Raw genomic sequence first — 25,249 nt, forward strand, 5'->3', positions numbered from 1 at the left:
TTGCACATGACAATGTGATCTATAGTGAGAGTAGGGAGCAGGTGAAAGAGAGCCTAGTGAGGTGGAGGTATACTTTGAAGAAAAGAGGAATGAGAGTCAGTAGAACTGAGACAGAATACATGGGTGTGAATGAGAGAAACCCAGGTGTAGAGGTGAAGTTGCAAGGAACAGAGGTAGTGAGGGGAGTGTAAATACCTGGAATCAACCATCCAAAGTGATAGGCAATGCACAAGAGAGGTATAGAAGAGAGTGTAAGAAGGGTGGAGTAGGTGGAGATGAGTGTCAGGGGTGATTTGTTACCGAACACAAAAAACAAGAATGACAGGGAAGTTTGACAAAATAGTAAAAGTGATGTATGGTTTGGGGATAGTGGCTTTAATGAAAAGACAAGAGGCAGAGGTGGAGGTTGCAGAGTTTAAGGTATTCATTGGGAGTGAGCAGGAGGGACAATATTAGAAACGAGTATTTCAGAGGGACAGCTCAGGTTCAGCAGGTTGAAGAAAAGTCAGAGAGGCAAGGCAGAACATGTGTAGAGAATGTGAATATATCGCACAAAAGATGTTGAATATAGAGCTGCCAGGCAGGAGGAAAACACAAAGACAGAGGCTCGGTGTGACAGGAAAGTAGTACACATAGGGTGAGATGGGGCAGATGATCCACAAGGAAGCAGCCGAAGGAAGAAATTAAAGAAGTTGGACTGTCACTCTAACAAAATAGGGAAGTTTAGATCATCCACTGTATATAAGATATTATCCATAGATATACCACAAAATAATGTTCAGTCTTAACATATTTATTGGTATTCATTTATCACTGTCCATTTCACACGTCCGATTCTCAAAAAAACAACAAAAACCCCTACGTCAGGGTTTACGTCATCACCGGTGCCCGTCGACCAATCCACTGTGGCAATGCGCTTTGCTCGCTTCCGTAAATATTTGGCGGGAGATGTAAGAAGTAAGACAGGAAGTTGTACTTGTTTTTGCTGTTTGATTAATAAAACAACAACAAAAGAGCAACACTCCTATTCTAAGAATGGATGAGCACAGTTCCGTGCAAACAGTGGACTGGAAGAAGACTAAGGAGGCGGCGGCAAACTTCCGACGGTTGCTACTTTGTTCCAAATGGTAAGTAAACGTTAAGTGCAGTACAGAGTGGCAAGCTAACCCTGCGTCGTCTACGAGTACTGGAAGTCAGGCTAAACTGGGTTTTTTATGTGTTTAGGTAGCAGCAAAAGTAACGAAGTGTTGTCTTACACTTAAAGTGGTACAAATATGTAAACATTTACAAATATGTAAATGTTAGTTTGGTATGTTTGTTTAGTCGAACAGTGGCCTGATGCTTATAGAGAAATGCAAAGCAACATGGAAGAAACTTAACCGTGCCCCTAGTCTTGTCCATTATCGTTAACTTTTCATTTGAAACCTCACTTTCAATTCATCCTTAATTAACACACGTGCGGCAATGCCATGAAATGTTGAAGACCTCTGTGCAGCAATGAGAAAACACCACGCAGCCTGCACTTCAACGATGAAAGCTTCCAAAATATAACCTGGTAAACAGTGCCATCACAATAAACCACAGATAATAAACCTGTAACTCGGGCACAGCAAATTACGGTATAGCGGCGATAACGCCTGCAGCACCTGCCAATGAACACTCTGGCATGTTTTGCTAAGCGATCTGGCGCCGAATAAGTGAGAGACAACAGCACAAAGCGTAGTAAAAACAGAGAGTGATGTGCTGCTTAAAATTGTATTTGACTGTGCTTGTAGCTGTGATGGAGTTCGGGTGATTATTTTTGCATATCGCAAGGTCCCGGACTGCCCCAGAGTGTAAGTTGCTAAACATCCAGGACTATGTGCTTTTGTTTTTATGATGGTAATGCACTTTGTGTTAAGGGTTTCAGGGTCTTGTAAAGTTCAGATTTTACACATTTGGCTCAAAAAGTATTGCAGCACCCTGTATTCCTAATAAGGCTATTGTAAAGGCACTTATGCAAATTTGCCTTACGTTTTTTTTAATCCCACTTTAAATTAATTTGTGGGTCTTGGGGGTATACAACCGTTGGCCAACTAACCTCTTTTTTTGTCTGTTTTGTTCTCTTTTTTTCCCCCCAGTTCAGATTTGATGAAGGAACCTGTTTGCTTAGGTTTATGTGAGCATATGCTGTGCAGGTAATGTATGAACTTAAGTGTATTCTAACCAATTAAACACCAATAGGACACCAATAGACAGCTTTAGCTAATAAGACTAATGGGTCAATTTCATTTGGTACACCTAAATGATTTTTAACACCTGCAGTATGTTTTGCCTTCATCACAGATTACAATGTGAGCATAGTCTTGCCTCCCCTCTCAGATACTATAGTGCTTTTCACACATTCACTGTAGCCTTGAAGTTTTAGACATCAGTTATTAGAGTTAGTGGAGAAAACACATATATCCAAAGCAGCTGGATTTTCCACATTTTAACCTGGCAGGTGCCCAATACAAAAACTTATGCGATGATGGTTTATGCCACTGTGCGAACAATGCAGGTAGTAGTCTGGTGCCTTTATTGCTAGTGAGTGGGCATAATGTGTTCCCTCCTTCATGCTAACACAAAAAGTATTTCAAGTAGTTTCAGTCCATCTCAAACAGGAATTTTTTTTTCTGTGTGGTACATGTTGGAAGTTGAAATGTTGACAGTATCCCAACCTAATTCCCCTGAAATTGTCTGGAGCGGATGTGTGAAAGTGGCTACTGAGTGAATTAATGTCTGCATGCTTAAACAACAGCCCGGATTTTGATTCTTCTTTTTATGACTGGATGTTCTTTAAAAGTGAAGGAATAACCATTCTGTAATTCTTCTTACTGAGCTGTAGTGTGGACTCCTAATATGGGGTATATTTATTCCTCAGGTCCTGTGCTGGGCCACGTGCAGGAGATGGCTGTGTGGTATGTCACAGCCCTGCCTGGGTGAAGGACATCCAAATCAACAGGCAGCTCAGCAGCATCATAGAACTCTTCTGTGGCTTAGAGTCCCTGCTCACTCCTATTAAAAATCCAGGTAGAGGGAAGCTATATATAAAAATATAGCAGGCTAGAAGCATAATTGACAATTTATCTTTCGAAATCCATGTGTTTTGGTTCGTTCGGTTCACCACGCTCATCCTTCCACACCCTCCTCTATCACTTGTTGACTGAAATGTTCAAACATTTTTCTCCACTAATCTGGTCTGTGATTGACAGGGTTAGTGGCTTGTTTCTTTGGTTTATTATATTTATTGCCCATCTGGCACCCACGTAATTGCACTAATTATGCAGTGCAATTATCCATGTTAGTGTTTATTTTGCAAGTAGATCTCAGCTTTGAAGAAGAATTTCAGAAGGGCTTTCAAAGCCATGTAGTTAATATGGGAACAAATCTACACGTTGTTGTCAGTGTTCACGAAAACAACTAAAGATGTAGAAAGCAAACGAGGTGCTCCAATACGTCTTTCATATGTTAGCATTATTATTTCACTACACCTAATAAGCTGTGCAGTTTCTGTTTATGAGGGATTTTTTTTTCTGCTATTTTTTTTCTTTTGCTTTCTTGCGTTTTATTAGGATCCCATTAGCAGTAGCGTTAGTGTTTGCTATTTTACCTTGAGCCTTTTATTCATTAATATGTGTATGTTTATGTACTCGTATGTAACCACTGTAACACACTAAACGACCAGCCTTGAAATGCAACTAATACTGAAGTTCAATTAAAAGAAAGCATGGAAAAAAGGTCACCATCAAACCACCCCAAATTATACATTAAGAACAGTTCCTCAAAGATCGATGTTAAACTTTCAAGATTTCAGTATATAAATTATTCTTAATTAGCTTGAATAGTTCCATGTGATAATTTTTGTTAGCACTGTGTTTTCACATATATTTCTTTGTTTTTTTTTTCTTTTCATACTTCATTGTAGACTCATCTGTGGCTGAGATTCAGCCTGATGGCCCTGTACCTAAAAACAACAAGAAGAATTTTAAAATCTGGTTCAGTCCCCGCAGCCGCAAGGTACGCTGCACATTCGAAAAGGCTGCAGAGATCACCGTACCGGACAACAGGTCTCCTGGAGAAACATCTGCAGCACAGCAAGACACCCTCACTGCTCAATGCCAGGACCTGTCAGTTTTCAATTTCACCTCGTCCTCCCAAGACTCCGGCTCCTCTTCTTCTCAAAGATGCAACGGTGAAACAAAAAACGACAGGAAGAAGAGGTCAACTAAGAAAAATGCTACCAGCAGGAATGTGCCGGTGCAAGGAGCCACCAGAACCACACGAAAACAGACGAAGCAAAATCTGAAGAAGAAAAGGTTGGAAGCCATAAACCAGCAATGGGGCATCTCAGAAGAGGCTCATCTCTCTGAAAATGAGCAGGTGTGTGCTGATGGAGCAAGAAGGTCCAGTAAAAGGGTTTCATTCCTAAGCCCTGTTGTCACTTCTGATGGGCCTCAGCCTGAGATGGCACAGCGGAGCACTGATAAACTCAGTCCTGCCAGGAGCACAGTGAGAGAGAGTCTCTCACAAGGCAGCGAGACTGTACTGAATTGCCAAACTGAACTTGTTCAACCCTTGCCGGAAAGTGCCTTTCAGCATGACCAGCTGTCTGCAGATGTACCCAAACCAAATGATAACCCCAAAAATCACAAGAACGTGTCTCCTTCCGAGCATTCCTCAAAAAGATCTAGGACCGAAGACAGAAACAGCACTTTGGACAACACTCCAAAAAGACCAAGACCTTCTCCAGGCAGAAGGGGGAGAAAATCATTGAGTCCGATCTCTCCAGTTGTGCTAAATCCTCCATCTCTGACTACCCCTAAGAGCACCAAAAAGTCCAGAAAAGAGGGCAGAGACAGCCCCTCTGTTCAAGCCAGCCCCTCCACAGAAAGTTACAGGAGATCTTCCTGTTTTAATGGTGCATCTGTTGGACGGTCCAGTCCAGGAAGCCCTGCAGTTATGAAGAGGAACCACAAGGGAGAGACCCTGCTTCATCTAGCTGCAATCAAGGTCATAAAGTGTTGGCATGATTCACTTTATTTACTCAATTTTCTGTTATATTCTAGGTGTGAAAATAACTGCAGGAGACTGCAAGAATAAAATCTGTGCACAGTGTTCCTAAAAAAAATGAGATATTAAAATGGTAAACAATTATAATTTCACTCATTTTAGCTCAGTAATGCTGTTCTTGGGTTAGGACATTTTGCAGAAATAAAAATCATGAAAATTAGTGAGTGCAAGGAGCAAACCTGGCATTTCCTGTTTATTCTTTTTTCTTCTTTAAAAAAAAATTACAGATATATAATTAAATATTCTCCCTTACTGTGGAGTTGAGTATATTTGGCTGTATTAGATCAGGCAGCCATATTCCACTCTATTGAGACTAAACTGTCTTATAGTAATCCTTGTAAACATAGCTGTAATCCTTCCCTGGATCACAGACAAAGCAATCAATGGCCCACTGTTTAGTGATTGATAAACCAGAGAGCTTTGGTTTACTGAGATCAGCTGCTGTGTTTAAAGGTTTGCATTTACAGGTCTGTAGTTCTGACCCCAGGTTTGTTATTATCTTTTGGTCTTTGCAGGGAGATGTAGAGGCTGTCAAGGATCTTCTGGATCAGGGGGCTGACCCCAATCTAAAAGATAATGCGGGGTGGACACCTCTGGTAGGTGATGAATTTGTTAGTCTCATTTGTTGTTACACTGTTTCTTCAGCAATGTAGCATTTGTTTACACACAATCGTGTTTTGTTTTTTTTAACTTATTTTGATGACAAATAATTGGCGTCACTACAGTGACTTTTTCCACATAGGTTTTCGTATAGACTTTAACTTTACTTCTATAATGTTTGCTACTTATTATTATTGTTATTAAAGCTAAATATTTGGATTTCTTCCTCCTTGGTTACTCATATTTCTACTATATGAATGTCCCTCTTTTGCTATCCCTATTTTCTGTTTGTTTTTAAAATGTAAGCATCTGTACTGTTTGTGTGACTGGCATAATAAGGGCCAGATTGACTAAGCAGGGCAAATTGGCACTAGTTTGCAATCAGAGAAAAGCACAGATAGGAGAGGAAATTTCAGATGGTGATGTTAAACAATGCATAAATTTATGATCAAAAGCACAGTGAGTTCATTATAATAATAATGATCGGAAGTCTACCAAGAGCAGTGCAAATTGGCATGCGGTCACAAACAAGCAGACCTGATAAGGTTACAAGTAATCTAGTAACAGCACAAGCATAGCTTGTTAATTGAATCAAACATAATACAAGAAAAGTTTTTAGCTTCTATGGATTTGTTTCTTTCAGGAAACACCAGCCCAGTGTAAGGAGAATGTGGTTGCAAAAGTCACAAACATGACAACAACCAGCCTCTGGAACAAAACTCTGATTAAGATTAAATAAGGGGGGAGGCACTTTTGCAGAAGTTTCATTTTTATTATTTTTTTTATGTCAAACTCTGAAATCTGGTGAAACATTGTGCAGTCACTAAATTGGAAATTTAAATATCATTAACCTGAAGATTTCTTTTGTTTTTAGTGTGCATATGAGATGAAGCTATGCGACACTTGAAAGTAAAGCCCTGCATGACTTCAGGAATAGGTCCAGCTTCCAAATGGCAGGGTGGCAGACCTTTTGTTGCTGCCAATATTGCATTAGTTCCTCTACCAGGGTTGACTTTTTCATCCTTCAAGATAGAGGAATATAGTTCTTTGAAAAGTAATATGTTCTGATGACACAAGGGGCTATTTTTGTGGTGGTACCTCCTCAGCAACAATCACAGGCATGTTATTTTATCAGTTTAACCTCAAGTTGCTGCCACATGATAAGCTGGAAACGCCTCGACAGCTGCTCGAGACTGAGTGTGTGTTTGCGTCTTTATTGCAGCACTTTATGTCAAGATGTTCCACTCAAACTTGAGTTTTCAATTTGAGTTTTGACAGTTCTCAGCTGATCATTCAAATTGCTACCAGTAAGCTTAATGCTAGAACTATTCAAATGTGTGTATTTGTATATATGTGGGAAGGTTGGTAGCTATAAGCCTTGATATGCTACAGCCACTATGACATTACCATTGTGTTTTTCCAAACCTCTGTTAGCACCATTGTAGTTTTTAACCTAGCCAATTGTAGAGCCAGAGCATTTCAGCTTGTTACATGTTTCTCTCTGTATTTGTGAAGTTTAGAACAAACAAAATGAAGCCAATTTCAGCATGCACTTTATGAATCCATGGATTTGGTTCCAAACTGGGTGTAAAATAAACATTTGTCCAGATGGCCAGTACTACAAAAAACTTGGAAGTGTCCCAGCAATACATGAAACAGTTGTCACAAATAAGAGGCATGTTTTCATTTCTAGTCCCTGATGATGATGATGATGATGATTAAAATGATGATAGATGAGGCATATTCTTCTTAATATTTGCTCATTCAGGTGGCAAATCATTTTTACAGTCATTGAGGAGAAATAACTGCACAGCCCTTGGCTTAATAGCTTAGACTACCTGACCCAAATAAAAATAAACTGGAACAAAAAGCCAGTTTCTTAATAAATGCATTAGCTGCTCAAGTTATTTAAAGCATAATGCTGTGTTTAATCACTCTGCAGTTGTTTGAGTGTGTCTTAATTGCATTTCTGGTGAAATTCTCAGGCTGAACTTTAACTTTGTCAAATTAATCCTTTGCAAAGGCGAAGACTTAAAAACAGACGAACATTAAGGCACCCATCTTCTTAATTTTAGAAAGCAGAAAACTGGGGCAGGACATATTTATGCATACTTCCCAGATGTTATTACTCAGCAAAACTTATTTCGTATCAGTTTTAAAAAATGCTTTATTACACTGTAAGATCTGAGACATATTGTCAGATCGAAAAGAAGCAGTATAACTTTTGAGCTTTACTACTTTGTTTCAGCATGAAGCATGTAACCTGGGTCATCTGGCAGTTGTGGAACTACTGGTCTCAATGGGAGCCCTCTTGAACACGCCTGGGTATGAGAACGACTCCCCACTACACGATGCTGTCAGGAATGGACATTCATCTATTGTAAAGCTACTATTGCAGCTTGGCGCCTCACAGAACGTATTGTAAGTTGCTTTAAGTGTTTCACAATACTGCGTTTTCATTTGGGTGTCCATTGCTACATTGACTTTATTCTGTGCGACGTTGGTGTTTCGTAACAGTGTTTTAAGTTCTGACCTAAAGGCCCAGTGAAGAGCAGTGGAGCTCAAAATCTCACTTTTATTTAAGTGCCATGAATGAGTGAAAACTAAAGCCCCACAGTTGTGAGGGCTGTTTATTTTTTGTTGAATTCTTTTTCAGTGGCCCGAAGGTTTGACATGAAAACAAGAGTTTCTAGTCTTGTCTTCAAAGCCAAACTTTTAACCTAGTATTTAAACACATTTTGGCCACTTTTTAACTGCATTTACAACAAGATGGAAGTTCTTTTTTTAAACTCTTATTGGCAGCAGTGTCCTCTAGAGTAGTTGTGAAACTGTATGGCAGGTCCCTCCTAATGTATTGTAGAGCCAGTGCACAGTGTGTGTTACCTGTTGAAGGTATGTAATAAAATTAAGTTGAATTAATATTAAAATAAAAAAAATACACTGCTCTTAAAAAAGGAGCACTCAATTATCCATAGTATAACCTAAAGTTGGTTAAACTTCAGAGCAATTCATCTTAATCAAGTTAGGAAGCATTAAGAGTGTGGAGATGTCATTGCAGTGGTGAATATTTAGATATTTTGCTGCCTGTAGCATCATCTGGCATGACCAGTTTGGCAGTGGATCAGTAATGCTCTGGGAAGGCATATCCTTGGTGAATGCCAGTTGAGTAGCACGGTCCTGGGTTGTGAGCACAGGTCCCACTAAAGGACGTCAGCACTTCATTCCATGTTTAAGCAGTCTGTTTTTTGACAGTTTGGTCAGAAACATGTATAAAAGTAGCCAGCTGGAGGTTATTTTGCAGAACTGTGGCATTGCTCCTCATTTTCCTCATTGCACAAAGGAGCAGATACTCATATGACTGCTGATTTGTGCCTCACAGTAGTCTTTTCCAGCTCTCCTCATGTAATGGCCCAGATCTCCTCCATACACTTGAGAATATGCTGGCAGACACAGCAGACCTTCTTGGGATGGCTCATGTGGATGTGCCATCTTGAAGCAGGTAGAGTTCCTGTGCAACATGAATGGGCTGCAGGTACCATCTAATGCTACCACTAGTGAAAGAACACTAGCAAAAAGCAAAACTAGAGAAAAGTCAGTCAGGAGGGATAAGAGAAGAGCAATGATTTATGCCACAACCTGCAAAATCATTCCCTTTTTCCCTTCTCGCCTCTCCTGTGCATCCCTTGTTGTGTTCATTTGCACCAAAGCCGATCATATGGATTCACAGTGATTAATGCATCCTAACTGGACAGAAGAAGTTGAACTAACTTTGTGTTAAACTGTGACAATCAAGTCTTTTTTTAAGCGTAAAAAACTTTTTGAGCAGTGTAGCTTGCTCAAGCGCTTGTGATGACATTCATTTTGCTAAAAGTGAACTACAGTCCTAATTTAATTGTTGATGATGACTAAAACAATTTAGGCAAATATTCTTTTCGATATGCTTTTTTTTTTTGTGTGTGTGAATGGATAAAGAAAAAAGTTAGAGAATCAATGCCTTTGACAAATTAAATCACAGCTATATAGTGTTCCTGGAAAGAGACGTTATCTTTTGATGATATGATCTCTTATTGGGGACACACACACACACACACACACACACACACACACACACACACACACACACACACACAACTGAAGCATAAATCTAAAAAGAAACAGAACATTTACACCAAGTTAATATTTACTGCATGCCTATTGTGTTTCCTGGCATTACATCATAGTGGTGTTTCTGTCCTACTGGACCACTGCTTTTTTTTTTTTTTTTTCTCCCCCACTTCCTCAATAAATTTTCAAAGACTTGTTTCTCAGTCATCATACAAGACATTCAGCTTTTTGGGAGTTACATAGTACATAGGTGGACAGATGTAAAATTCAGTGCTGATTGTTTGTTAATCAGTTGATGCCATATGAGCTCTTCCGGCTTGTGGAAGTACATTGTCAATAATGAGGACGGGAACTGACTAATCCTTATGATGACTAATTAATCAGACTTGGTACTTTGATCAGATGATCAGCTCTTTTACAGTCTTATAATCAATGAATACCTATCATACTTTGTTTGTTTTTGTCTTTAGTTGTGTTTGTTTCATAACTTTGATTTACATTTGTTCTTTTTTGCCTTATTACTTGTCTGCAAGGAAAACGGGCAGGGATATTCTGTGAGGTTTTAGGTTTATTTTTTTGAATGTCAGTACAGATGTAATTGTTTTCAGGTCAACAAGCAGGTTACCACAATAACTGAAAGCACCCTCAGCATACTTGACTGTAATTCTAGGAACATTTAAAAGATCTGCACCTGATGACCGGAGAGGTGTGATTGGGTTATAAACAGTGAGCCATTCACAGATGTGCTGGGGGGCAAACCGTCGAAAGCTTTGTGAACTAATAAAAGGATTTTAAGAGTATTCCTTTATTGTACTGTGAGCCAGTGAAGTGAATTCAGTACTGGGGTAATATGGTCAATTTTCCTCTTACCTGGAAGGCCTCTGAGTAACCAACTGAATCATAAAGCCAGAATTAAAATGTCACGATTACCAGCGTCGTAGGCAGCTGTAAGATCAAGCAAGACTAAGAAAGAAACTCTGAGTCACTGTTAATCTACATGTCATTAACTTTAGTACGAGAGTTTCTGTGATCCCTGATTGGTTCTTTAAATAAAGACTGTAAGTTGAAAGGTTTTATTTAAGAGTTGGTTTTTTTTTTTTAATTAATATAATAGTTTACAACCTCAAGATGTTCGGACTTCTCGGACAGAGAAAATGCAAGCCTTCGTTCTACTGGTCTGATCTCTGTATTGCAATGTAATAAAATAGGCACTTCAGTGTGAAATAATAATGCAGGCCTACATTAGACGATAAGTGAATCCATGAAGCCATGTGGGCATTGGCATCCAGAAACTTATCAATATTCATTCCTATTCAGGATCCGAGATCAATATAGTTCCTGTCCTAGCTTCTCTTCCTTACCATGCAGAATCACACACATGCACAGAGGACACAAGCTAAGACATCTGCCAGTGCAGTCCCTAATGGACTGACTGGCACACAGCTCGGGGTTTAGAGGCACAGATCTTCGTTTTTCCTCCGTTGATGTTTGTGTGCAAGTAGAGCTTGAATGATTCAGCTGCATTTTGTTGTTGTTTAGTCACAGTTCTATAAATCACTTGGTGCCAGAGTCCACTTTATATCTAGCTCAACTTTTGATTAATCTGACTGAAGTCTGAAATACTGAAGGAAGTCTTAAAAGAGACAAACTATCAATTGAGTACCTTTTAATATATTTAAGCGATATCTGCTTTGTCACAACATGTATTTTCTGAGACCGCTTTAAAGTATGAGCTTCTAAATGTATACCAGGGCAGGACATCTGTAAACTTAAGAGGAGGCCTGAAGAATTTTGCTTAGCATACAATAAGCTTTTAGATTTCACTGTTTATGTTTAGGTCAATGCAGTGTGAAAATAAATTTGTACTAATGAGACATGGGCAACAAGGTACCCGATATATTTAAATTGACTAAGTCGTAATGACCACATTAAGCCGGAAGCACTGAATCCATACAGACATTAATTAACGTCACCTGGAAGCCTTGTACTAACATGCCATTGGGTATAATTAAATACACAGGGGTACGACAAACTCGCAATGACATTCATCAAATGCTAGTAATTAGTCATTACATCACTCTTTGTCACTCTTTACACTTACTAGTATAGGACATAGTGTATATATATGTATGTGTGTGTGTGTATGTATGTATGTATCCATACAGTTTATATACTGACTTTTTTTGGTTTTATACAGATTTTAGTGATTTTAATATAGCTAAATTAAAGTTAATTAAAATTAATCATAACTCTAGGGATGTTGTTTAGATATTTTGCACTGAAATTATGATGCAGGTGCACAAGTATGATGATGATAGTATCGGCAAGCCAAAAACTGGTGGTTATAAAACATTAAGGACTACAGTAATACACCAATCAGAAAAGTCAGGAAGATGGCAAACAATGTAAAGAATGCAGGTCACAGTGTTCCAAAAATAGCTTTTCAGCCGTTTTAATGGAATGGAAGGTAATTCATCATTTTTGTTAGCCCTCAAGGAGACAGTCTGTTTTGGTGAGTTGACCTAAGTGTGAAAAGAAGCTTTGCTTGTTTACAAGAAGACCTCAGAGGGCACCTTTGACATGACAACTTCCAGTTAATGGATGTCATTTTCTTGCTCTTTGAAATGTACTCCATAATGCATACAGTCTTTTCAGTTGCATTCTCTTGTCATAACAAAGTGCATTGCTCCGATCCTGTTTTGGCTTTTATGCACTGGACTATCGTTTTTGTGCAGTCACAAAGTTTGAAATATTGTTAGCAGTTTGAAGAAGGGTGTAGCTAAAAGCATCAAAAGAACTCTTAAAGCTGTACTCAACATTATTTGTGATTATGGTTTGGTGTTAATGAAGGGCATTTGCAAAAAATAAAATAAAATCACAGTGCGGTACTTTTAAAAAGTTAAGTGAAAGTGTTTGGGAAGTCTAACATAGCAGTGTTGGCTGTAAGGTGATCAGAACAAATTTCAAAAGATGGAAATTTAACTAATTGTCTTTGATTTGAAGAAAAAATACTGCCTCTTCATTTCACTCTTCATACTTGCTGCTAATGTGATTTTGGGCAGAAATGGTTTAAACTGTATAGAAACTGTAGATACCAAGTAAGGCAACAGTCTTTTAAGGTTTATATCAAGAAGTAAATGGGTTAAAAAGCTTTTATCAGTGTTTGTGTTGTTTTAACAAAGTGGAGTTAGGAATGAAAAATGTATTTGGTAGAAAGGCTCAGAATGTCAGGGATGAACCATTTGTAGCATGCAACACATTTTATGTAATGAGCGCATAACTGAAATCTGCTTGCTGTGGTCAAAAAGATCCACTATAATTTAAAACTTTCTAGGATAACCTACCACTATACCTGTGACTATATTAGATAGTCACAGGTATAGTGGACGCCTACTAGAACCACCCTCACCTTCCACCCACTTGTGTGCTTGAGCAGAGGCCTGTGGAAGAGTATTTGTGACTTTACCTCCTTCTCTACTTTTTGTTTTATTTGTAGATATTCTTCTCACGTGCTGCTGCTTAAACCAGCTTGTGTGTGTGTGTATGTTTAAGTGTCAGGGACATTTTATGTTTGTTTGTATTTGTGTGCATATGGAGCTGGGGGTATGAATCCAAATGAAATATTTTATGGACCAGTGGACCTATTAATTGTCCCCCAGGTGTTATCTTTGCTGACGCCTAATCTTTTAGAGACGACCTGCTGGGCTTGGTTCTTCTTTGTCTCCTTTCCTCCTCCTGTGCCTTTCGTGATTCCTTTCTCCGCCCCCCTTTTCATCAAGGTGACCCAAGTCTTGTTTCATGCAGATTTCCTCAAACGTAAAGACGCATACTTTAAAGCTGTCCGCTTTGTAACCAAGGGAGGCTGTTTCATCGTCTTTGAGTCTCTGCACATAATAGTGCTTTTTGAGATGCAAAGCCTCCATTAGACACGCTGTTCTAGAAGGTTACCATGTATCAAAATTAAAACACATTCAGTATGCAGCCTTTTGATATTAATTGCTTTGCATTTAGTGAGTGTTATGATGTGACCTATGCTTGAAGTATAGGACAGACTTCAGCTTAACCTTATATCGAACTGTTACGCACTAGCGAGTGATTGACACACACTGTTGCACAGAGTTCACAGAGCAAGCAGAATGTGGCATTGCCAATTTTTTTTTTTTTTTTTTTTTTTTTTTTTTTTTTTAGCAAATATTTGAAACTGAATTTGCACAGATTGGGACTAAATGATGAAATGGGGCGATGATCTGATTTGAAAACATGATCTCCTTAAAAACTTAAACTAAAACAAGTATTAAAAGGATCCTTTCAAAGGTACGACAGTGTGGATGGAGCCTTCAGAGCAGGTTCCCAAGACTCTAGAGCTCCTGGCTAAGGAAGTGCAGCCAGCTGAGTCTGAATCATTTTTATAATAATATGTGTTTACAATATTGCATGTAATATATATTCTTGGGCTGTTTTTTGTTTCCTAATGGAAATTTACTAGTGCATTGCTCATTCAAAATGTGACTGTAAAGGTATATCATGACTTACAGCTTACTCAAGATGAGCTTATACAAACAACATGACTGATTAAAGTGCAAGCTGAACCACTCATCCAAATGACTTCAGACTCAGCACTTCACTTCCTTGGATCCCGAGCAATGTTCCTGTGAAAAACAACGGTCTATTTAATGCTTGCACTGATCCATCATGACTAAATAACCCACAAGAGATGCAGGATTACACAGCAAAATATCTTGTTGTTGGTGGTGTTTCCTGGGATTTAGATTTTGTGTGTTGACATATTTTTCAGTGTTAATGTGTCTGACCTTCCTGGTGGTCACCAGATGGTCTGCAGCACTGCAAGTGAATAAATATATAAGTGTGTGCATATTGTTAGATACTTACACCTTTTATCTTTGTTCCTCTTCATAGAAATCTGTATGGAAAGCGGCCTGCAGATTATGCAGCGAGTCTGGAGATGCTGGAGATTTTCCAAGAAGCCTCAGAAGGAACTCAATATGCAAATGCTCGTATATCTCATAGCCCCTCAGCCAGTCTCTCCGTGGTATGTCGCCATGATGTGAATAGCCCTTTTTGCCTTGAAATGATCAACTCTGGAGCCGAGTTATTATAATGACTATGTTTACTCATATTGCTTAGAATGTTTTTGATTCATCTTCATTTCAGTTAGTTTCCACAGTGGTTTTCTCATTTCAGTTTAGTTTTTATCAGTGTTAGTTGAAATTTGTCTGTATTATGTAATGGTTGGTGATTGTCAGGGTCAAGATTTAAGAAGTTCAGAACAATACAAAAATGGAACATGGCAATGACCAGTGCCTCCTGAAGCTGGCTGTGTTGATTAATTGAACAAAATTAACAGATACTAAAGGCAGAGATATTTCCAGTCATTTTTTTCTGGAAACTTATCTTTTTCCTACAGTTGGTTTTCATTTTCAGATTAGATTTAGTGAACCATAATACATATTCTTGCATTAAAAGCCTCAAAACCTCTAAATTTCTGCTTGTTGTAGGTAAATGACTGTGTGAGGAGGGAACAAACCATAGTGCTTTTGTCCAGCAAGCTCTCGCCAGCTGAACGGCATCAACTGGTCAAACTGGGACAGCTACTGGGAGGGAGGATGGCTGACACATTTTCTGGCTCAGGTATTGTTTGTTTGTACTCCAGGGGATCAACGTTCCAGTCCAAGCCCCTTACAATACTAGCTGCATGACTGCTTTCAGCGTTATTGGTAATGGGCTCTTAACAGCATCATGAATTAAATGCAACTGCCAGCGAACTGCTTGTACAGAAGCTTGTTTAACTGCCAAGCACTTCTACGTGCAGTCAAAATATATATCTGAAGGATAAATTCCAGGCTGAACCTCCTGAGTTATTCAGTAACTAAAAGGTTGTCTCTTGGCCTCATCCAAACATTTACTAAAGATTACATAATGCGGCTACTTCATCAACCTTAGAGATGGTTCACAATCCCAAATGGTCCTTTTGCTACTGAGCCAAGCTTCATAGGCTTTACTGTCTAACACAAATCCATTTTATTGTAAAAGCCAACGTCAGGTGCTTGAGCATTATCACTCGTGAAGGTTCAACAGTAACTAACAAACACTTTTAGAGCTGTATACATCATTGTGATACAGCAGCTCCTTCACTGCTGCATAGTTTATAGCTGAAAGAACACAAGAGAACAAAAGTAATTGAAATCATTCCTCATAAAATGTTTGGAGGTACTGTCAGAGTGATGAATACTCACTAATGAAAAACACAAGTGTGTCTCACGATTCTCCCTCATCTGGCCTGAGGGCTGAGAGTAGGAGCTTCCAATGAACATTTCTCACATTTTGAACTGAAGCCTGCAAATCCACCAAATTCATGGTCAATGCACAATGTAAAAAGGTTTCACCCTGGAGATATAATTATGTTCATTTTGAATTTTTCAACTGTGCTTAATTGTTGATTGAAGAGGCAATAAGCTTGTATTTAATTTTTAATTAACCATAATTATGTGTCCCTTTCTTTTACACAATAAACTATAGAGGTGGGAATCACCATACAACTCACGATACGATATTATCACAATACTTAACGCACCATACGATATTATTGCAATTTTTTACAATATTTTGCGATATTCAGATTCTGTACATAAAGGTAAACTTTATCAATATTCATTTTATCTAATATCAAAGTCTCACACTCAGTCTCTCATTTCAGTCAGTTTTATTGTTGACAAACTGAACGGTTTGTATTACAGTCTAGTCCAATTTAACTGAATGCAACCATCTGGTACAATTATAGCTATTCTGAACTATGCAATTTATGAAAACTATGCAGCCCATTCAGCAACTGAAGAATTTGAAAGTAAATTAAAACAAAATATAATTTTACATTAAATAAAAAAAGTTTTAAACTTAATAAAAATAAAATATGTCTTAAATTAAAATAAGTAAACTGTCATGTTTATTGCTGTCAAAAAAAAAAGTTAAACACATTTGGACAGTGAAGGAATGTCAGCATTCTTGCTCAGAAAAAGGAGCTGATCAACATGCTCTGAAGTCAGAGCATGTTCCAGTCCACGAAAAAATTGTTTGTAACAAAATATCGATTTCTGCTGTCCCTGTATCGATACATTATTAGCAAACAAAATATCACGATACTACACAGTATCGATTTTTTCCCCCACCCCTAATAAACTAACACTTGGCCTATTGTGTTGCCATGAAGTGTTTGACAGGTTTTCAGTAAGCTTACTTTTCACCCACTCAAAGTAAGGGACATTAGGGAAGTGTTGGGCAGTGACTAACCTGGAATAAAAACTATTTCATCCAGTTGGGTTTGCGTTGCTAAATCAAAATCACAGATTTTTTTTCCTTTAATGCATAATTACATTGGTTTACCCTTTTACAAATGATTTCATAAAAGATTCACATGTAAATGGCTCTGTCTCATAAAATGCATAACATGCCTACATGTAGTATAAAATTTATTGTATAATCTATAATACTGTTTGGGTAGGAAATGCTGGAAGGCAAAGTGGAAAAACACACTGTCAAAAAGAAAGTGGAGAGGGGACAGATGTTAATAATTGTTCACATTTTCAGATATTTTTTCCCTTAAAGGTAGTGCTGAACTCATGAAAACTGACATAATAAATGTGTCAAAAAAGCAAAAAAACAAAAAGTTTAGAGATAAACTTGAGCTGAGATGAAAAACACTATACTGTTTAAGATAAACTCTCTGTAGTTATATTTTGTTTGTCTCTTTAGATGTGTCAAAAAATCCGTCAAAAATATTCGCTTATTTTTTATTTTTTATTTTTTAGACCTATTATAGACAGGGATTGGATTATTAAAGTGTTTTTTGTTTGTTTGTTGTTGTTGTTTTTTTTTTTTTTTTTGTTTTTTTTTTAACCAATGGACCAATATGCAAAAACAGAATGGTCAGCTTAGAATTTGGCACAAACAAAAGCTGTGGTGCAGCATACAATGCTACTACTGCACATTCACCTAATGTGTATATAATAGATAATGTTCTTTCTTTCTCTCACCCCCTCGAGGAGTGTGTCAGGTTACATTTCACTGTGTGTTATACTTGTATAACTATGCATTTGACGAATAAAGAACCTTGTACCTTAAAAAATAACCGGACCATGCAGAGAGTGAGATTCACTGCACAGATAAAACCAACATAATCTTGTTCTAAATTGATTGGAAGAGTAAAGTATGGAGAGAGAAAATGAGAGCTTGTGATCTGAAGCGTAATGTGTTATCTGTCAAACATGGTGGAAGCTGTGTTATGTCATGGACATAATGGATATATAAACATGTATGAAAGGCCGAATTGACAAACATTTAGAATTTCACTATTGCAAAGCCCCCGAATTAAACGACACACTGACTGCATCCTTTCAGATACATTGGTGCAAAATTACCAAAATTTGTGTCACAGGCAAAATGTGGACCTGTATGGACTGGTGTGTGTCTGTTTTCTTTTTCCAGTGAGTCACATTGTGGTACCGGAAGGGCAAATGCCCACCACCTACTCCACCCTCATGGGTCTTCTTGCTGGCTGCTGGATTGTTAGATACAAATGTAAGTACAGAGAAGGCTGTAAACTTTAACAGTCTTTAATTCCTTAATTCACATTAATTCATTTAATGTGTAAGTGTCACTGTTGGAAAATGTATCCAGAATTGTGAATTAAATATTTTTAGATTTACTGATGTCATGACTCTGTATAAAACATAAATGAATAAATTGTTCTGTGATCTTCTAGCTCCGACAGCTCTAATAGCATTAGAATTTAATATGTTGAAAAGTCTTGGACATTTAGAGTAGTATCATTATAATTTAGCAAAAGCAATGTAATTACAGTTACTAAATCTGTCCTGTTATATATTGCTTTTAATAAAGTTCAGTATTGACTGGGCTTCTTGCCCAAAAATAGAAAGAACTTTAATTTGCTACTATCACGTGTTTCCTCACATGCTGCACCGTTACATTTGTACATTGTAAGTTTTGTTTGCAATATACTTAAATACCTTTCATCCAGAAGTAAGTGCCAGATGGCTATTTGTGCTGAGTGGCAAAATTACATGTAAATATTTCTATACCGTACCTGATAAATATATATATATACATTTGTCACAGAAAAGTCATTAAAGTCTTTCAGAGAGTTTCTAGATATAGAAACAGTATTTCCATTTACATAGAAGTTATGTTTCTTGTAGTTGCTCAGCTTAGTCATTTATCTCCCAAAAGTACAGCACAAATGTTGGTAGCACGGCCTCTGCTTACCTTACAAGACAGCAGAAATACTGAGGTTGCTGATTGCAAGGGAATCCATTCTAATCGGCTTTAACCTATAAGCCTGCAGCAGTAAGGTCACTGCTACAAGCATGATTCATCTAGTCACCTGCTGAGTATTTTTTTTTAATTGCCTGCCCTTTCTTAACATTTCCAAGGAAGACTTCCCAGATGCTTCTACAGAGAAAAAAACAAAACAAAACAATTTGAGATAACAGATTAGCCTCCTGCTTAGTCCCACAGAACATTTTAACAGCCGTCTTTGTTTCAAACAGTGGGCTGTTTGTGATTTTCCATAGGACTGTTTTAGATAATATTTTTATGCGGCTACATTAAGGGACATGTAAACCATTAAAATTGCTGATGTGTTACTTGGTGCTACAATATTATGGTGTTAATTTCTCTCATTTTGGAACCTTTTAAGTGAATTATTCTGTTTTGTGGGTTTTTGGGAAAAGTCCAAATAAAATATACAGGATTTTTTTTCATGCACAACATCCGGTCTCTATGGGAAGATTTAAAGAACATTTAGCAACAAGCAGTTTTCATATCAGATTGTTTGTGCCTGTTGCTCTGTGTGCACACAACTCCTTATGTCTGACGGCCAAGTGAAGTAGGTGGGAATCAATATCACAAGGCCAAATATGACTAGTGATAAAAAGTTGGTCAACTCTTTTGCCTTTTTACCAAGATAAATACCTTGCAAAAAATTTCCTAATCTTGGCTAGTCTCTCTGGTATCCTTAGACCAAGTCAGCAAGCATATGTTCAGAGACAATCAGCTTCACAGGAAGCAGAAAGAGACTTGCAGTCAAAGAGTTTTCTGGCACCTTGGCATGCCCTTGACTGTTGTATGTGTGGGAATGTGTGAGTGTTACAGTACAGTGCCGTGCATTCCTGTTTCTGTCTCTGCCAGTAAACCAGTTCAACGTTGAATGTGTGTAGTTGTGTCACTGTAACATTTTGAGTGTTTGGACCATATTTATCCCCCCCTCCCCTTTTCTTTTCTCCACGCGGGCTGAGCACTTGACACTTCTTGTCTCCCTTGTGACAGTCACTGTGGCATCCTATCTGTTTCTTTTCCTTGTGTATGTGAGCACACACAAGGAGCTGCATTTTCACTGTCACCTGACTTTGTATGCCATACCTGTCCGCTAAGCCGAGCCCCGGCTTACTTCTTTATCAGACTTGTTTCAGTGCATTGCATTTTGATTGAAATGCACAGTCTCTGTGTGCCTAACAAGGTTATATTCCAACTAAAAGCCTTTTATTAGGGTTTCACTTAAAACTAAAAGACATGTTCAGAACAGTTGAAATGGTTTTGACCAGCATGGGGGAAACACACTAATGTTTTTGCTAGAGTAAAATGAGACTATTATTTACCTCAATCTAATCTCAATTAGCTCGCTTGTAAACCTTTTTTTAAATCTTGCATCTACCAGCTGTGTCTGGCAACCTATAGCTAGAAAATGTCCACTTATTGTTTTTGTTTTTTCATCTTATGTGTTTAAACATTAACATTATAACATTTTTCCATTGCGTATTTAATGAAGACTTTTCAATGCACAGTCCCTAGTCATAGGAAGACTAAGAGTTCACCTATACATAAGTGACTGCATTTACACAGAAAAGCTAAACTAATAAAGCACATGCAGTTTTACTTTTCTTAACGTTACTGAATGCTCTAAGCAATCAGTGCAGCCTGAAAAAAGTACAACTCTCATTGCAGGTCTCAGAAAACTTCTTGGGGTCAGCTTTTCTACTTAAAGATATGAGATTGGAAGTGTAGGATGCAGAGTTGCCTGTTAGTGTCAATAAAAGCCTACAAAGTCTGGTTGCTTACAGTCTGTTCTCAAGAAAGACTGGTTGGCAGGTCATTCTTTGATCACAAGAACTTTTACAGAAGTTAGATAGGTGCACAAAACTAGCATAGGCCACAAGAGCATTTCTGTAGGTACTGGTGTTCATCATAACGATAAATTACATAACAATGGAGGAAATTCAGGACTTGTGCTATTTTTTCCTAGGAGTTGATGTCAGATGTGGAGGTGTTTCTGAAGAGGAGAAATTTTCAATTTTGATTAGTATGGCTTCATACTGACTTTTGGTATAATGACCATGAGTGCAATGTTGTATCCTGTCTCACTCCTAAAGCGTCTGTATTGGCCTTTAGAACTTCTTATCCATTCGAAATGCCAATACAATTCTTCTTGTCTCATTATAAGAGGACAAGTTTTCGTCAGCTTTTGTCTTTATAATGAGATCGCAGTAACAGTTTGGTCTCACGGTTAGTCAGGAGGGCTGGTTCATCTTACTGCTCACTCAGTAAGGATGGGGATTGAGATGTTTTATGCTCTCTTTCGGAGTATGATTAACAAATATGCTAATGACTCTAAGAAACTAAGTGCTATCGTCCAGAGAGAGATTAACCCCTGTATTTCTGCCCAACTCTTTAGCGGGGTCCTCCTGAAAGAAGTCTGTAATTAAGGGGGGTGAAGAAATGTTACTACTCCTCACCCCTTGTAATGGTGCTGTCACGGTGTACACACACTGATCTGTTCCTGTCATCTTACTCACATATTTGGAAGGTGGAATGTTTGTAAGAGAGAACTTGAGGCAAAGTGTTGCGTATATACCTTGCAAATGTGTCTGTGGAATAGTTTGCATCTCTAACAGTTAGAAGCGTAATGAGAAAACTCAGTGTGTTTGTAATGAAAAACGTTATTCGAGCCAATGCGTATGCTCAGGTGTATTTCCTATCTTCCCACCCCGCCACAGCAAAGTGTCATATTTCCAACCTAATCTAGCTTTAATGTTTAGATATGCCACTTATAAACTGTGGATTTGGGGTTTCTTTTAATATATCCCAAAAATAATGCTCAGTAATAGAACACTTACTGAGAACAGCAGCAGTTTGATCTGTGACATCTTCAGAAGCATTTTTATCTGTGACAGTGAGGGGTCATTAAAATGTGCATGTTTTGTGTTTTTTCCCTCCCCCTTTATCTGCCTTTACTTTTAAAAAGTTTTCTGCCTTTTTAAGATTTTCTTCCTAAGGATTTTTAACAAAAGCTATATCTCTAACACAAAAAATGCCTGGATGCTGACTGTCACACGGTTTTATTTTGACTCCGTAAAACCTCAAGAGACAGAAAGAGATGACGCTCGAATTCTGCTTAATACTTTAAACGGGGGTTGCATCATTAACTCCATCATGCTGTGGGCATCTTTCTCTGTCAACAACGGCAGCTATGCCAATACATGAAATCTTCCAACTTGTGATAAAACAGACTGTCATCCTTGGTGTGCAACACAGCCTTGTCACATTCCCTCAAAGTCAACATAATTAGCTGTAGCTTTAATTTTCTTTGTTCTCTCTCTTTGATGCCAGGGGTGGAGGCATGTCTCCAGGCGGGGAAGTGGGTGCCTGAAGCTGAGCATGAAGCAGGAGAAGGCCCCCAGCGAAGTCGCATCAACAGATGCAGCTTGGTAAGCGAGAAGCACAAAAACAAAGATATGAAATTGATGAATACGCGTTGTTTAAGCTCTCTCTCCTTGGGAAAAATTTGTTTTTCCAGGCAGTGGCATATGGTGATAGTTGATTTTTTTTTTTTTTTTTTTTTTGGTATAAATCTGTTTTCTGTCATGAATCATAACATATTTGCTTATTTTAGACACAAATCAATATAAATATAATTAAATTTTTAATCTCTTCAATTCAAATTAGTCTTAATTAAGCTAAGTATTCAAAATTTTTTGTTCTCTCACCCACATGTTTGATTTTGCAGCCAACCGTTTCTGAAAGACAGCAGCTTACCACAAAGCCAAAATTACACTGACATTGTTTCTAACACAACATGAATGACTTACAGTGGCCAAGTCTGTCATGACCTCAGTTTAAAGAAGATATTTTGGCAGGGCTTGAAAATAGCTTTCCCCAACCAATCAGCATGAAACCCGATGGAGCTTGTGCTGTTTTTAGAGAATGGGGGCACTGCATTGTCAAAGCTAATACTGGCAAAAGACTCTTTAGAAGCTGCATTTGCTTCTAAAGGTGCTTTAGTCTGCTTTGTTCAGATTCATTTGTGCAAAAACAAAATTCTATGCACTGTGTATGTACCTGATAAAGTGTTTACCTGTTACCTTGAGGAATTCTCAAGGTATTTTCAGCATGTTCTGGTCATAACCACAAGGAGACACATGTTCCCCCACTCTTTTATAACTCTTTTCTTTTTTCTTTTCCCCCCTCTGATGCAAAATAAATGTTCATTCTTGAAAAACGGTAAAAACCATCAATCAAAATCCTAAATAAAGGACATGCAGAAGCAAAAGTAAAACCCTGCCAACGTATAATAAAGTAATCTTTCTACTCTAAAGACCTGAGAGTGCTAATTTACAACGCAAAACAGCTGAGTTCCTTGATGCTGTGAATAGAACAGTCTCCAGTGGCCTAATTCACTGCTGCTTTAAACCGTAATGCCAAGTGGTTCAGAGCTTGTCTGGAGAACAGTGCTTATAAAAATGTCTTCTGGCGCTGCAGCAAAGAACACAAAGCATCCACACAGGCACTTGCCTAGATTTAGTAGCAAAGACAATTATTTACCATTTATCTTCACCATAAACAAAAGAGAAGACTTTACTCATTCTGCCACTAAGCTCGTTTGTTTTCAATTTTTAATGAAGGATGATAATAGAGACGTTTTCTCAGCAAGACAGTTTTAGTTTGGACGAGCCTTGGACTCTTCAAGGGATGAGGCGGTCTTCAAAGTTTTCACTAATGTTTGTTCCCGTCGTATTTCACAGCTTCCACCACTGTTCGATGGATGTTTCTTCTTCCTTCTTGGCTCTTTTAAGACGCCTACCAAAGATGAGCTCACAAAACTACTCCGGGAGGGAGGAGCTCAGCTACTGAACCGGCAACCCAAGCCAGACAGTGATGTGACTCAAACTGTGAATGCCACAGCCTATCATGCCCTGCCAGGGTCCGACCAGGCCCTTTGCACACATTACATCATCTATGACCCTCAAGCCCCTCACAAGCCGTCAGTAGTGAGACGAGGCAAGGTGTGGTCAGCTCCCACCACCTGGGTCATCAATTGCATCACTGCCTTCAGCCTCCTCCCTGTACCAGACCCTGAACTATTGGTCTAAATTTGTTAAATAATTATGTTTGCACTAAACAACTTACCCATAAGTATGTCCATAATGTGTATGTATGTCTTGTTGTTGTTGTTGTTGTTGTTTAATCTATGCAGATTTAGTGGACATAGTGAGTCATATACAGAATAATAAAACAATAATGTTGCTAATTTTAATGGTCCATACTTACAATGTAAAAATAAAGTACAAATCTGTCTAGAGATAGATGGATAGATATAGATTGTTTTTTCACAAGTCTGAGAATCTGACTTATATACAGTATGATTGAACTTTACAATAGAAGATTTGACACTAATTGATGCAAAAAAAGTGAGGAAACAAAGTTGTGTTGCACACAAATTAAAAAAATAAAAAAATAAAAAGGGAGGGAAAGAGGTTATATTAGAAAACATGGACATAGCCATTTTAACATAACTGTTTTTCTTTGTTTGCTTTTTGATGTAATTAACAGTTATTGCTGGTTATAATGCTGTATTTAAAAAAACAAAAACTCTTGAAATTTTGTTATTAAAAGTTGTTGATGAAATTATTTCTTTCCTTTATCCAAGTGGCAAGCATTATTTACCAGCATTTAAAAGATAAAAAGCTTGGGAGCTGTATATATGAATCAAACAGAGTCTGGATTTACAGATTGGGGTCAGTGATACAGCCTCAAAGTCAATATTTCAAGGAAATGTTCCATTGACCTACTGTCACTGATGACAGACTACCTGATCTGGAGTATGAATCTATTCCTGAAATGAGTAGACAGCACTGTAGTCCAATTGTATACACAGCATAAGTCAAATGTAAGCACAAAAGTAGACTAGGTACAGGTATTATCCCTGGAGATTTAAAGTAAAAGTGTAAAATAACTGATTTATACTTTAGTTTAACAGAAAATGAAACAAATCTGTAACACCTGAAGGCCCCTAAAATTGAAATTAAAAGTATAAGTTTCTATCTGGGACTTATCTTCAGGTCAAGCTTAACTAGTTGCTTGAAGCATG

At 38.0% G+C, this 25,249-nt stretch overlaps 1 protein-coding gene across 2 annotated transcripts; it reads left to right on the plus strand.

The window, feature by feature from the left end:
- The first annotated feature begins 887 nt into the window (after positions 1-887).
- Positions 888-24,802, plus strand: bard1 (BRCA1 associated RING domain 1). Of its 2 annotated transcripts, none has more exons than XM_085434259.1 (11): positions 888-1,127; positions 2,121-2,177; positions 2,903-3,051; positions 3,947-5,031; positions 5,607-5,687; positions 7,940-8,112; positions 14,713-14,845; positions 15,312-15,444; positions 18,295-18,387; positions 22,492-22,589; positions 23,904-24,802. In XM_085434259.1, the coding sequence occupies exons 1-11, from the start codon at positions 1,036-1,038 to the stop codon at positions 24,249-24,251; spliced, it is 2,442 nt and encodes an 813-aa protein (XP_085290385.1). In that variant the 5' UTR covers positions 888-1,035; the 3' UTR covers positions 24,252-24,802. The 2 variants fall into 2 exon arrangements, with proteins under 2 accessions (XP_085290385.1, XP_085290386.1); XM_085434260.1 differs by lacking the exon at positions 888-1,127 and adding an exon at positions 1,152-1,555.
- Positions 24,803-25,249: the final 447 nt, after the last annotated feature.

The sequence above is a fragment of the Copadichromis virginalis genome, linkage group LG16, assembly GCF_057382275.1.
Source record: "Copadichromis virginalis isolate Kocher_CV1m ecotype Utaka linkage group LG16, C_Virginalis_male_GT1.1, whole genome shotgun sequence".
In the NCBI taxonomy this organism is placed as follows: domain Eukaryota; kingdom Metazoa; phylum Chordata; class Actinopteri; order Cichliformes; family Cichlidae; genus Copadichromis; species Copadichromis virginalis.